This window comes from Thamnophis elegans, chromosome 2 (assembly GCF_009769535.1).
Source record: "Thamnophis elegans isolate rThaEle1 chromosome 2, rThaEle1.pri, whole genome shotgun sequence".
Taxonomy (NCBI): domain Eukaryota; kingdom Metazoa; phylum Chordata; class Lepidosauria; order Squamata; family Colubridae; genus Thamnophis; species Thamnophis elegans.
This window is the reverse complement of record NC_045542.1, coordinates 121,640,058-121,654,362: the sequence shown is the minus strand read 5'-3', so window position 1 is coordinate 121,654,362 and position 14,305 is coordinate 121,640,058. Positions and strand designations below refer to the sequence as shown.

Here is a 14,305-nt window from a genome sequence, read left to right as displayed (position 1 = left end):
CGACCATTGCAACAACCCAATGGTCACATGATCAAAATTTAGACACTTGGTAACTGACTCATATTTATGATGGTTGCAGTGTCCTAGGTCATGTGATCACCTTTTGACAAGCAAAGTAAATGGGAAAGCTGCATTCATTTAACAACGGTGTTACTAACTTAACAACTGCAGGGATACACTTAACATCTGCGGCAAGAAAGGTTATAAAATGGGCAAAATTCACTTAACAAATGTGTCGTTTGGGCTCAATTGTGGCTGTAAGTCAAAGATTATCTATAATTAAACTTTATTTATTTATTATTTATTTATTTATTTATTTATTAATTAGATTTATAGGCCGCCCAATCCCGGAGGACTCCGGGTGGCTTACAAAGCAAAAAGAAGAGTAATTAATAAAAAATAAAGGAAAACAATTTAAAACATCACCCATACACCCAATCTGATTGGGGCTGGACCTCAGCAATGAGGTCAACGGCCCCAGGTCTGCCGGAATAGCCAGGTTTTAACAGCTTTTCGGAAGGCCATGAAAGTGGGAAAGGTCCGGATCTCTGGGGGTAGTTCATTCCAAAGGGCTGGAACAGCCACAGAGAAGGCCCTCCTCCGAAGAGCCGCCAGCCGACACTGTCTGGCTGACGGCATCTGAAGAAGGCCCACTCTGTGGGATCTCACTGGCTGTTGGGAGGTATGTGGCAGTAGGCGGTCTCGCAGGTATCCTGGTCCTAAGCCATGTAGGGCTTTAAAGATAATAATCAGCATCTTGAATTGCGTCCGGAGACTAATAGGAAGCCAGTGCAGCTCACGGAGGATAGGTGTAACATGGGTGTATCTTGGTAGACCCAATATCGCTCGTGCGGCTGCGTTCTGGACTAGTTGCAGTCTCCGAACACTTTTCAGGGGCAACTCCATGTAGAGCGCATTACAGTAGTCCAGTCTTGAGGTGACGAGGGCGTGAGTGACCATTTGAATTGCCTCCCGATCTGAATAGGGCTGCAAGTGATGCACCAGGCGAACCTGGGCAAAGGCCCCCCTGGTCACAGGATTAAGGATGGACTATCTGGACTGTCCTTCGGGGGCAGCATCCATAGTCTTGTCAGGATTGAGTGCAAGTTTGTTCACTCTCATCCAGACCGTGACAGCTTCCAGGCATCGGCACATCACGTCCGCTGCTACACTGAGCTGGCACGGGGCGGAAAGATACAATTGCGTATCATCCGCATATTGATGGTATTTAACCTCGTGCTGTCGAATGATCTCACCTAGCGGCTTCATGTAGATAATGGTTCAACATCAGAAAAGTTTAAAATGCTAGACTAGAGAGAGAACATTTTTTCAAAAAAATTAGAGAATGGTCGCATTTGGTAGTTATATTTTATCCTTTTAATAAGAAAACACTGATCTGTTTCAAACAGTATGTTAAGAATGTAATGTGATTTGATTTTATACATTATGAGAACTCATTTTTACAAGGAAGAAGTTAATGATAAACTCTGCCAAAACAAATCAAGGCAAGACATACCTTAAATGTCACATGAGTATCTGTAAGGAGAGGTCCTTCAACTTCAATTATTGGAGTGGACTGATCCCTGCTGATGACATGAATATTTCCACCACCTGCAGGATCCATCCCATCGGCTAGATTCTGTGCTGTGGCACCATCTGTAGTATTAAGTGCTTTAGCCAAAGTATCAAATGCCCTGCAAATAAGAGTAATATATGATGTATACATCATATATGTTCTTATATTACATTTATCAGTGAGAAATAAAATAAAACCACTGAAATCTTGTCCATCAATCAATAACATCATCAAACCCCAAACAGAGAGTTACTTGCAGCTCTAGGAAAATTGCCAGGGTTTCCAGGCATACTTTACTGATTATTTGATGGGTATAAATGAAATGGGAGTGTAAAAAAATGAAATTGAATAGTTCAAATGTGAACAGGATTCTTTACTATAATACTATACTATAAGTACCCTTGTATGTATCATAAATTCAGCTACATTTTGTACAAGGATAATAAAATCAGCTGCTGATTTAAAAAGTGAAATAATAATTCCAAATGGCAAATTAATTTTTACACATCATACAATCAACACTTTGTTTTGTACTGTTCTTCTTAACTACTTTTCAATATTCAACTGTGTTAAGAAATATCAATTAACATGATTCTTATGACTAACATGAGAATGAATTTCAAAAACAGGGCAATATCTATTATCAATAGAATTTTAGTTTCATCAATGAAAAAAATATTTTTATAGTCAGAAAGACCAATTAGAAAAATTTCTAATGTGAATCACACACCTAGTAATCTCACTTGCAGATTGGTCTTCTTGTGGAATTTCTGAAGTATCTCCATTATTAAGAGATTCGTTAAGGCTTGCAAGTGATGTTACAACATTTGCTAGTGTTCCCAAAGCACCTTGGCTTGTCTCAGCCTACAAAAATAAATAAATAAAAATAACACTCTGCATTAAATGGCCGAGTTTCTTTAAATATAATATGTGCCTGTTTCCTAATAGAGATACAAAGGTAGTTAAAATGAAAAGATTAAAATTACAATGAAAGGTTTAGAAATTGTAAATATCAACCAAATAATATAATACACATCAGGGGGTTGATAAAGCCATGCCTATTTTTCATTATTATAATCTATTCTATAGTTGAGCAAGTAGCATTCAACTTAGAACCATTTGTTCAGGGACCATTCAAATTTATGATGGTGGGGAACAAATGATGGTTATGACCAGTCCTCAGAGTTCTGACTGTCCCAGAACCCTTGTAACCTATGATTGCAATCTTGACAAATAGGTCATAGTAATGACCAGTTGCAGCATTCCATGATAATGTGATCATTGTTGGCAATTTTCCCTGTTGACATATACAGAAAGTCAGTGGGGAAGCCCACAGGGAAGGCTGCAATTCTCTGGTGTAAATCTTCCAGTCCCTCTGCACTTATATTCTACTAGCCACTTGCATATCCGTGTATACCCTCCCCAAACCTGTGTTGCACCCATGTGCAATCTCACCTTGCAGCCTTGCACACCTCTATGCACTCTTCCCAAGTCTTGCTATACCTCCCTCGCCTCCTCATAAATCTTTCAAGCCTCAGTATGCCCTTACTGCCTGCTGCTGGGCTGCTCAATAGCTACCTGGGACTTGCAACTTTATGCTGGCTTCCCTACTGAGTGGTTGTAGGGAGCCAACAGGAAGTTGCCTCTCTTAATGGCCATAAGATTTGGTTAACAACAACCAGGATAGCAGAGATTGCCATTGCTAAGCAATATGGTCAAGCTTTATGACCACATTGCTTAGTTTTGGAAATTCTGGTCCCAAATGACATCAGTCAAGGATCTGAATATTAAATACATTTCTCAGCAGAAATTATCTATGTATAAATTCTTTATACATAATAAGATAGCAATTAGGAAAAGCAGGAAAACATGAGTTGTACAATTAAATCTAAGGAAGGCTACCTTGGGATCTGTAGCAAGTAGCACTGTACCATCCTCCCGTATTAAAGGCTGCTGAATATTTACAAGCATCCCTGAATCAAGAAGACTGGCTGATCTGTTCAAGAGGATAAAAATAAGGAAAACATTATGTTAATAAAGGCTACAATATTTCATTGTTACATCATTAACAGTAACATTGCGATCCATATTTTTGTGATTTCTGAAATTGTTGATCAAAATATTTTCTGGGTTTGTTTTTTTCCAGAAATTATATTGAACTGGCAGAAGAACTAGGAAAACAATTCTAGCAAAACAGGGACAGGTTTTTAGGATGTGAACTTAGTCACATCCACCCTCCTTAGATCCATGTCCCTCTGGGCTTGTTAAAGCAACCTGCAGGGCATTGTGTAAGTGGGTTCTAGCAATGGTTAATTCTTCTCTGACTGAGGGATTTGTTTCTTTACACTCCTTAAAAGAGGCCTTGGTTTATTCCCTTCTCAAGAAGACCTCATGATTCAGGCAGTCCTTGACTTATGATCAAAATTGAGCCTGGAATTTTGGTGGTAATTGTGGTTGTTAAGAAAGGTCATATGGCCTCAATTTTACAACCATGTTTATGATTATTAAGCAAATCATGTGGTCAATCTACCATAACCAGTGGGTGTTTTTTTGCCATTTTCTGCTGGAAAATGGCAAAAGTTACAAATTGTGATCACATGACTATGAGACTGCAACCAGTGCTAATGCAAGCCACCTGCCAAGTGCCTAAAATGCATTCATGTGACCGGCAGGGGTGGGATGGGTTGGGAAGCAATCACAACTTTTAAGATGGGTTGAAAGTAACTTCTTTTTACTCCATTGCAACTTCAAACAGTTCTTAAGTGACCAATTGTTAAACAAAACTACCTGTACTGGGCAATTTTCATCCATTACCTAACTTCCTCTATTTGGGGAAGATTGTTGAAAAAGTGGTTCGGCAGCAGCTTCAGAGGACCTCGGATGAAGCGGATCATCTGAATGCCTTTCAGTAGGGATTCAGACACAGGTAAGGGATGAAAAAAGCACTGGTCACACTTTTGGATGATCTCTGGCAATAGCAGGAACAATGCTATGCATCCATCCTTGCCCTTTTTGATTGCTCTGCTGCCTTCAGTACAGTGTTGGGCTGGACCACCTCCTTTTTGCAACTCAATTCCAGTTGGTGGTGATTGGATAGGAAAGATTCCGCCCTTGGCCCCTACTGTGTGGGGTGCTGCAGGTTTCAATGCTCTCTCTGCTCCCATTCAGCTCTATTTGAGGATACTGGGTAATCACTTCGGTCACTATGGGGTGAAGTATCATCAGCACACAATTATATCTCTCTCCCTGGTGAATTAAATTATGCCATGAACATCTTATCCCAGTGCCCAAGCCTGTCAAGAGTCTGGATGGGGAACAACAGGCTTCAGGTCAACCCTGGCAAGACTTGAATGGCCTTGAGTTTTGGGGCCTGACAGTTCTAGGAATATACCATCTTTGGTGGTGGATGGGGTTGCAATGCCCTGGACATATCTGATACATGATGTGGGGATCCTCCTGGACTCATGATGCCTGCGTAAAGCATATATATTTGTGGCTAGGAGGACCTTTTCACAGTTTTGTCCTGTGTATTAGTTGCACTTGATCCCTAGATCAAAGGCCTCTGCTCATCGTCACTCATGCCCTAGTAATCTGCTCTGGACTAGCGCAGTACACTTCTCAGAGGGTTGCCCTTGAAGAGTATTTGAAAACTTCAGCTGGTACAGAATTTAAATGGTCCCAATCTTCTTGCCCTTCTGTGAAATGCTAAAGACCTAGTTGTTTTCTCATGAATCTGAACTGGACTGTTAGATGAGCCCAGCTGATTGGTCTATATGTTGCTTATTTGTTCATTATCAAATGCAAGATTAAATCATTTCTTTGAATCTCTGGCACGTGGTATACAATTGTTGCTGTATTTCCCCCCATTATTTTGGATTGTTCTCCTGGTTTTGATTTTAATTTATTGTCAGCTACCCAAAGTTATAGCAATGAAATGTGCAGATATATAAATTGTTTAAATAAATAAATGCATTTTATAAATATTAAATAACTTTTGTCTTCATCTCTGACTCAAAATGTCAACGATATAATGATTTTTTTAAATGAGAGGAAATTTTTTATATTATTTCTCTTTAAACACATACAAATCCTCAATGGAAAGATTCATACAACCCCATTTCATTATTAATTGTTTATTTAAACACTTTGGATCAGTTTTGGCTATGTGTGTAAATCACAGGCTAAACTGCCTTTATACAAGGTAGATATATTCCAGGTTCAATTCGTTAAATGGTTCTCACTGTAAATAAAAAATCCAACCAAAAAACCCCATGATTTATACTTTAGATATTGCATTGTATATACTTACATATAAGTCCAGAATGTTAGGTGCCAAAATACATCCAAAATAATGGGTTTGGATGGGCTTATCTATGAGTATATACAGTAGGTTTTTTTTCCTTGAAGCATCTATCTATCTATCTATCTATCTATCTATCTATCTATCTATCTATCCATCCATCCATCCATCCATCCATCCATCCATCCATCCATCCATCCATCCATCCATCCATCCATCCATCCATCTATCTATCTTGTATACTATCATGGAGAAATCCATTTATTTTCAGTCTACATATCTGTGGACGGTCTTATCCTACCTATACACACAAGAAAATAGTTCTAAAATCAATGAAAAGAGTGTATGAAAATAAAATCTTTCTCATACTAGTTTGTTGTTTTGTTCCTTTCACTTATTATTTGTTATTCTATGTTTTAATGTTGGGCAAAATTAATAATTAAAATAAAAATAGTGTTTCAAATCATAAGGAAATAAAACTAGTTTCTGTTTAATGTAATAACTTTCTGAATAATATTGAAATGTTTTCACAACTTAAATATTTAACTCTAAAAGGGCTTTAAAGACATTTGTTACTTACCTAGCCCCATCTTTATCTGCAACAAATGTTGGGGTTGCTATCAGAGGACTTCTTAAGTCCTTTCTAATATATATTTTTTCTGTTGAAGCAGCACAGTTGGTTGGTTTCTCACGCTGTACATCAAAAGGTTTTCTTTCACTCTGTACAGCTACATCATAACACAACAAATACGCAGGTTTACAACTTTACGCAACCTATAGATTCTTAAAAGCATTAGCTCACATTTAAATTTCATTTTAACCAAAGGTGTTGTCTATATACTGACTCCATTTCTTCCTATATCCATGTATCCTGTTCTGATACATAGGATAAAGTTGTCTGGGGATGTTTTCTATAATATACTAATGACACTTAAGCTATTTAGAACTTTTTTATTTTATTTTAACAGGTATTTAAAAACACAACCAAGAAAAATGGAACAAAGAAATAAACAATAACAACAAAAAAGTAGAAATTTATAGATTACGTCAAGCAACAATTTTCAAATATGCAACACTACATACAAAAATAATTGTAAATCTTTTTCCATGTTATTTGTGGTGTCAGAAAAATAAAGCACAAATACAACGTTTTAAATACAGGGGGAAAACCCTGAAACAATTAGTAATGATACTAATTGTAATCTTGTATCAATTTTAATACTAATATCAGTTAACTAGTGAACCATTGTGAACCAACTTGAACAGTATATCACACTAGATAGACATTTATAAAATATAGTTAAATTCAAAGGACATAGAAAAACAGCCAAACTATTGGTGATTCTTAGCATTTTTCCAAAGAATCCCAATTTGTAGTAAAGTAAGCTGAAATGGACACAAGTACAAGTAGTCCCAGTTATAATTTGTGATGGCCAGAAAATGGTCAGTTACATTATCAGCTCAATTTTATCATTTTTTTTACGGCAGTTGAAAAGTGAATCACTGTGGTTATGAAATGAATGTGCTGTTGTTAAACAAACCAATGATTTGCTATTACAGAAGTAAATGCTGCTTTTCAGCAAAACTGTTGTAAAGCCTATTCACATGACGATGGGACACTGCAGACAACAGTAAATGTGGCCTAGTTACTGAGTGCCTGAAGTGTAGTTACATCCCTGCATGGTGGAGGGAACTCCTAAAACTTCAAATCTGAGTTTATCTATGGAGATTCTCAATCATCCAGATCATGACTGTCTCAGAGATGCTTTTCCAAAAGCAAATGTACTTTCTTAGTACCAGTCAGATATTGCACATCCTGTCTTTGTTCTGAATAACCAAGATGTTAGTGATTTATTTAACACCAGAGACTCTATTTTACCTTGTACTGCAGATACATTCCTAAGTTCTGCTGTCAGAATTGATCCCTTCAGCTTGTCTGTTAGTTTTTTTTAATACACTACCTTATTTAAGATATAAACTCTCCCAAAATCAGAATAATCACTTTGGTTTTGAATATCATCACATTTCCATGAATCAATATACCAATTGAAACATTTTACTTTTTCATTTACAGCACAAACCTCTAAATGTTTGAAGATTTAAATATAAAGCTCAGCCAAAGATTAGTGTCAAAGTTTGACTGGGACTATACAAACAGTGTAATAAAAGAAACAATAATAGAATGACCATTGGCTTACCTGAAGGGTCGTTCTTGGTGCACTGCAGGAGTGTCCAAGCAAGGGACATGCCCAAACAATATGTCACTAGGGCAGGTGTCTCCAATGAGGTCCACAATCCACGTTAAGATTCGGCAGAAACCACGCTCTGCAAAACGCGCCATGCGAAGACAGAGTCTGCAGAGGCTTATTTGTCCAGCTTGTAGTGCCTGACAAATAAGGATGGCATCGCCCAGGTCACGGCTTTGCAGATCTCCTCAATCGAGGCCTGGGTAGCCCAGGCCACGGTAGTTGCTGTGCTTTGGGTTGAGTGTGCTGTCAGTCTGGGACGTGCTGACCTACCCTGGTGCTCGTAGACCAGGGAAATGCAAGTTTTGAGCCAACGGCCAATGGTGGAAGATGATACCTGAGTGCATCCACTCCTTCCGCCTGGGGCGAGCTGTACCTGGTGAGAAAGCAGGGAAGCTGGGCGGTCTCCGGGGTGGCGAATAGGTTGACTAGCGGGGTGCCGAATCTGAGACACAGCTGGCGAAATAGGTTTGGGTGGAGGCCACAGTCCGACTGATCCAGAGTGGCTCTGCTTAACCAATCCGACCAAACGTTGTTTAACTCCAATATGTGTTCCGCTCTTATGGAACTTACATGACGCTCTGTCCAGCATCCGAGCGCATCCACCTCCGTCATCAGTGCGCAGGCTCTGGTGCCATCTTGGCGATTGATGTGCGCTTTCACCGCCATTGTCCATCCGGACAAACACATGGTGCCCCTGCAGGTCTGACTGGAACTTGCATAGAGCAAGGCAGACCGGTCTCAACTCCAGCCAGTAGATGTTGTGGGCCAGTTCATTGGCGGACCACCTGCCTTGCACTACCTTGTTGGAGAGGTGAGCTCCCCACCCGAAGAGGCTGGCATCTGACATGGGGATCATGTGCTCGGGTTCTCGGAACAACGATCCCTTTGTCAACGCCGGTGTCCACCACCACCTGAGAGAGTGTAATACCTTTGGCGATGGGCAGACCTGGGCCCTGGAGTTGCTAGCGTTGGCCCTCTGTGATGGAAGGAGAAACCATTGCAACTCTCTTGTGTGCAGCCTCGCCCAGGGAACGATTGCTAGACATGACATCATTTTGCCCAGCAATTGTGACAATAGGACCACAGGCACGGTGAGAGATCATTGAACCTGCTGTACCAGTTCTTGGAGGCTGCAAATCCGATCTGGAGACAGGGACACGAGGCAAGATGATGTGTCGATCACCGCCCCCAGATGTAACTCTCTCGTGGAAGGTGACAGATGACTTTTTTCACGGTTGATGGAAAAACCGTGGTACAGCAGGGAGTCCATGGTGATTTGCAGGTCCCGCAGTGCTTGCACCTCAGATGACGACTGGATCAAAATGTCATCCAGATAGCATTGTAGATGAATGGGGAGCTTTCGGAGCTCCGCTGCCACCGCTGCCAGGACCTTTATGAAGACCCTCGGCGGTTAAAGGCAGAAGGAAAGGGCCCAATATTGATAATGCTGGCTGGCATAATAAAACCGTAGAAACCTTCTGTGGGCCAGTCTTATCGGAACGTGGAGGCAGGCCTCCTTCAAATCAATGGAAGTCATCAGATCCCCTGGACACAGGCTGCCCAGGATTGACTGGAGGGACTGCATCTTGAACTTTTTGTAGGTAAGATGAAAGTTGAGCCTCTTCAAGTCCAAGATGGCCCTCTACCCTCCTGAGCTCTTTGGAACCAGAAAGAGGATGGAGTAGAAGCCCTTCTCTCCTGAACCAGGGGAACTGGTTCTATGGCCCTTATTTCTATCAGGTGGTGAATCTCTGCCTCCATGAGTCCCCTTTTGATGGCACACCTGTGGGTAGGGCAAAGAATAAAGTGATGGAGGGGAAAGGAAATGAACTCTAAGGTAAGGCTGAGTTTCACTGTTTGCGATACCAACGCATCTGACGTGGTTGTCTTCCAACAGTCAGCAAACAGTTGAAGCTGACCCCCTATGGGGGGATGTGATTGGTCATTTGTTGCGGCGGAATGGCTTGTTGGCCGATCCACCATGAAAGGGATGTCTGGAGAAAGACTGGTGGTGACCCCTGGTAGGACTACCTATTGTGGGTCTGATCAGAAGCCTGGGCATAGGGGTGTTGGAAGAAGGAAGAAGAAGCGGAAGAGTTGGGCTACGACTCCGTGGCTCGAAAGGACTGCTTACAAAAGGAAGAAGCCCTATGGTCGTCTTATGAGATACGGAAGACATGACATTCCGCTTATCCTTATTCTCAATAAGGACAGAGTCTAATGTATCTCTGAATAGTTTGCCTCCCTTGAAGAGAACGGATGCAAGCTTCCATTTAGACCTCATGTCTGCGTTCCAATGACGCAACCATAGAAGTCGGAGGGAAGTGATGTTAGAGGCCATGGCTCTAGAAGCAAACTTTGCTAGGTTCACGGTGTATTTGGCAGCCGCCATTAGCTTATGAACCCGGTATCACCTTGGGGAATATGGGTGAGCAGCTGACGCAACCAGGCAATAGAGGCCCTGCTGAAAAAGGAAGCCGAGGTGGAGGCCTGAATGGCCCATGCCGCGGCCTGATGGGTCTTATGGCAGGCCCTCTCAGTTCTCTTGTCTTCCATCTTCAGTCCCTGTAACAGATCTGGAGGAAGGATGGAGTTAGAGGTCAGGGCAGCCACAGGGCATCGACCTCTGGTAACTTGAGTAAGTTTTCCATACCAGACTCAACTGTGTAAAGCTGTTTGTCATCACCCCCTGGAGTCACCCAGGTCCCTGGCTGCACCCACTGGCGCTGCACAACGTCCTTGAATAACTTGGGCGCAGGCACTAGGTCCTGAGACTGAATAGCCTCATCAAATAAGCCCCCACTGGAGTCAGCAGGGGCGGTAGACTCCTGAGTTGTGGTAAGAGAAGCCTCAAGATGAGTGATGACCTTCGCCTTATCTAGGATGGACTTAAATAACGAAGGCTTAAACAGCCGGTTAGAGGCAGGCAACCCTTCGTCTTCTGACAATTCTGGTTCCGCCAAGTCTTCCCCCTCTGACAATGACGCTGCGCTAATGACTCTTGTGTCCTTGGCCTGACTTCTCAGCCTGTTCCTTAAGACCCTGGGTGATACCCTGGGATATCACTGAAGCGATCATCTCCCACATTTCGGCCAAAAGTGAAGATCCCTGATCCTCTATTGGGCAGGTCAAGGCCCTAGAGGTAGATCTTGAGGAAGGTCTGCGGGACACAGATGGAGGATTGCGGAGGTCTCTATCCTCCTCTACCCCACAGTCAAACAGCTCCCCCCCCTCCAATAGATGGGGAAGATCTTGACCCCCCACAGGACCGGTCCAAGGAAAAATCCTGAAGGTCTTCCCCGCAGGAAGAAATGGGAGGGGCTGTTTGAGAGGGCCCGTGGCTCCCTGGGGATTCCTCACAATGGACCTGAACCAACGTAATGGTCTGCCTCTGCGCCCTTTCAAACTGCCTCTCTAAGGCCTTCTGCCGCCTGGCATCTGCCTTATCTTGCCCTGCCGTCTCCCTCCTGGCATAAGGGTGTTTGCCAATTCTCCTTATGGCCTCCCTTGCCGCCCTGCCTGCCCTTCTATTACAGGGTCTATCCATGCAGGTGGACGGCCCTTGTTCTGGAGCTTCTTTGATGGAATCCTCTTCCATGCTGCCCGAGGGACCGACAGCCAAACTGTGGACAAAGCAGGGCTTTGGTGGAAAAATGGGATTCAGGTGGAGGCCCACACGTGTGTTCAAAGTCACTTAGGCAGCGTGGGAGGACTAGGAGAGAGGCTCCTGTTGCAAGGACCGCAGCTGGTAATCGCAACTCCTAGGGGAATACGAGCTGTGGAGGATGGCAGCTGCCAATGCCTCCAAACGGCAAAGCCCTTGCCCAGACCTGCCGGAATGGCTCCGCTTGTCCTAACACTCTGGCAACAAAGAGTGAGTGGCAATCAGCAGTTTTGGCGGGAAAAAACTCACCCTTTCAAAATGGCCACTGCCATTCTCCAAGATGGCCACACCCAGCGAGGAACACGCTGCACGGCCTTGTGAAGGTAATCGGCTATGGTTGACTTACAGGACTCTGCGCAGCTGTCAAGTGGATCGATGAGCCTCCCTGGCGCTGGACGGGCCGCCAAAGCCTTGGACAGTCCCGCCAGTGAAGAGTATTGGGGCAGCAATGCTGTGACAGAGAAGATCGAAGGAGCCGCCCCAGGAGGGTGAGAAGCACGCCGCTCCCTCCAGAACGCAACTGGCTGCTCAGGGCAAGGCAAGAAGAAGAAATTAACAAGGGAAAACTAGCTAACTGAAAGGAAGAGTAAAACAATAAACATGCTAATCTAAGGGAATTTGTTAAAATTAATTCAGCTAAACTGTAACATTCAGCTTTGGACTGAATTGAAAAACTGAGGATGGAAGGAGCCAGAGGGTGTGGCCAAAGATTTTCAATCCAGTCCTTGGGCAGTGGGACAGAATTTGTCCTTGCTTGGACACTCCAAGCAGTGCAACGGAGAATAATAGGAATAATAGAAACAACTTTTAATCACAGATGTGACCAAACTCCTATCCATTATTTTTTGTTAGTAAAGAAACATGTTATGGATTGTAGACTCACATTCCATTTTCATTCCCATCTCAAGGCATTTTTTGAGCCGACAAAACTGGCAACGATTCCTGTGGTGTTTATTGATGATACAATCCTGGTTGCTACGGCAACTATAGGTCAGATTTTTTCTCACACTTCTTTTAAAAAAGCCTTTGCATCCTTCACAACTGACAGCACCATAATGACGACCTTAAAAAAGAGGGGGGAGATCTAAGAAACTATGATGATTACAATAAAAAAGTACATTTTAAAACAATTTTTATTTACACAATATTCACTGTTCAATGGGTCTGTCAGTTTGCTTTTAATCAGAATGCTTTCCTGGATTTCTTTTCTTTTTTTTTGAGGTTCTACATCATAGTAGTACTGTTTTATATTATTGCAGTAATTAAACTAAGATTTATTTGGTGTGTAAGCCAGTTAGAGGCCACATATAGCCAGTCCTTCAGTTACTATGGTAACTGGGCCTGGGATTGCAGTCACTTATGATACAGTTGTAAAGAGTGACTTAGCAACAGCAACTCAGGTAGTCCCAGATATTATCATAACTCTAATATAACATAATTCCATCTCCCTTTAATAAACAGGAAGCAGAAAGAGGGAGCCTCTGAGCATAGGCTACACATGAGTTGGGGATGTGCTATAATGCAATGTAAGCGCAGGAATGCTGGGAAAGAAAGGTGCTTGTGGCTATATGTCTATGTGTAATCTCAGGGAGGCCAGGAAAGGAAGGTGCTGGTGGGGGTGAGCAAGTGAGGGAGAGGGAGAACATGGTGTGTGTGTTAGTCAAGAAAAGCTGAGGAGGCAAGAGCCTTACCCAAGCAACTTGAAACTTTCCCCACCGACTTCCCCTTTGATTTCGTTTGTGGGAAGCCAGCAAAGAAGGTTGGCAATTGTAATCATGTCACTGGGGGATACGGCAATCTGTTTTAAGTACAGGCTGGTTATCAAACATGACTGTGGAGACACTGCAATGGGAGGAACTTGGAGGACAGGTTATAAGTCCTTTCATTCAATGTCAACATAATTTTTAACAATGACTGAATGAATGGTTGTAATTTGACAACTATCTATATAACATTCATTCATTCATTCATATACCTTGTCTGTTTTTCACCATGAAAGCACTCAGAATGAAGAATAACTGTAAAATCAAGCAATAAAAACTTTAAATCTTTTAACAGAGCCGGAAGTCAGTTATGTTAATGCCGTCACTTAAAGCAAAACACAAACACTCTCCCTGCCAGTCTAGATTGAGGTGTGGCTTCTTCCTTCATGGTTCCTTATTTCCTGCTTTTTGGGAGATTTTTTTGATTACATCTTTTAAATGGGACAGTTATAACTATCCTCAATTTAACTTTGTAACTCAACTTATGACCGTAGATATAAAGTGGGTCAACATATGACTGGAACTATTTTTATGACCTTTTTTGAATCAGTCATTAAGTAACTACCATGGTCATAAAAAGAACCCATTGTTGCTATGGATCATTTTTGCTGGAAACCAGAAGTGCAGTTTTCAGCAAAAATGGCATTGAGCCACTTCTTATGGAACCAGCTCCGCCCCATCACATTCACTTGTACCACTCAATCAGACAGGGAAGATATGCTGCAGATCCTGTCACTTAAAGAAATCCTACTA

At 42.3% G+C, this 14,305-nt stretch overlaps 2 protein-coding genes across 3 annotated transcripts in view; both read right to left on the bottom strand.

Annotated features, from left to right (window-relative positions):
- Positions 1–14,305, bottom strand: part of NR2C2 (nuclear receptor subfamily 2 group C member 2) — a 72,150-nt gene that overhangs the window by 23,759 nt on the left and 34,086 nt on the right. Inside the window, exons 5-9 of one of the 2 annotated variants that reach the window (XM_032210425.1) lie at positions 12,673–12,852; positions 6,457–6,604; positions 3,479–3,572; positions 2,307–2,440; positions 1,517–1,694 (exon numbers count right to left, since the gene is read on the bottom strand). In XM_032210425.1, the coding sequence (XP_032066316.1) occupies positions 1,517–1,694; positions 2,307–2,440; positions 3,479–3,572; positions 6,457–6,604; positions 12,673–12,852 (734 nt within the window). The remainder of the gene's footprint in view (positions 1–1,516; positions 1,695–2,306; positions 2,441–3,478; positions 3,573–6,456; positions 6,605–12,672; positions 12,853–14,305) is intronic. The other variant, XM_032210426.1, reaches the window with a different exon arrangement.
- LOC116503799 lies at positions 6,935–12,156 on the bottom strand. The gene is made up of 2 exons (XM_032210427.1): positions 12,039–12,156; positions 6,935–9,908 (listed from the first exon to the last, which is right to left on the bottom strand). Exon 2 carries the CDS (start codon positions 9,177–9,179, stop codon positions 8,241–8,243), a length of 939 nt encoding a protein of 312 aa, XP_032066318.1. The 5' UTR covers positions 9,180–9,908; positions 12,039–12,156; the 3' UTR covers positions 6,935–8,240.

Excerpts from the sequence above, each read along its gene's own strand:
- LOC116503799 (XM_032210427.1), bottom strand. The coding sequence starts at position 9,179 with ATGATGTCATGTCTAGCAATCGTTCCCTGGGCGAGGCTGCACACAAGA.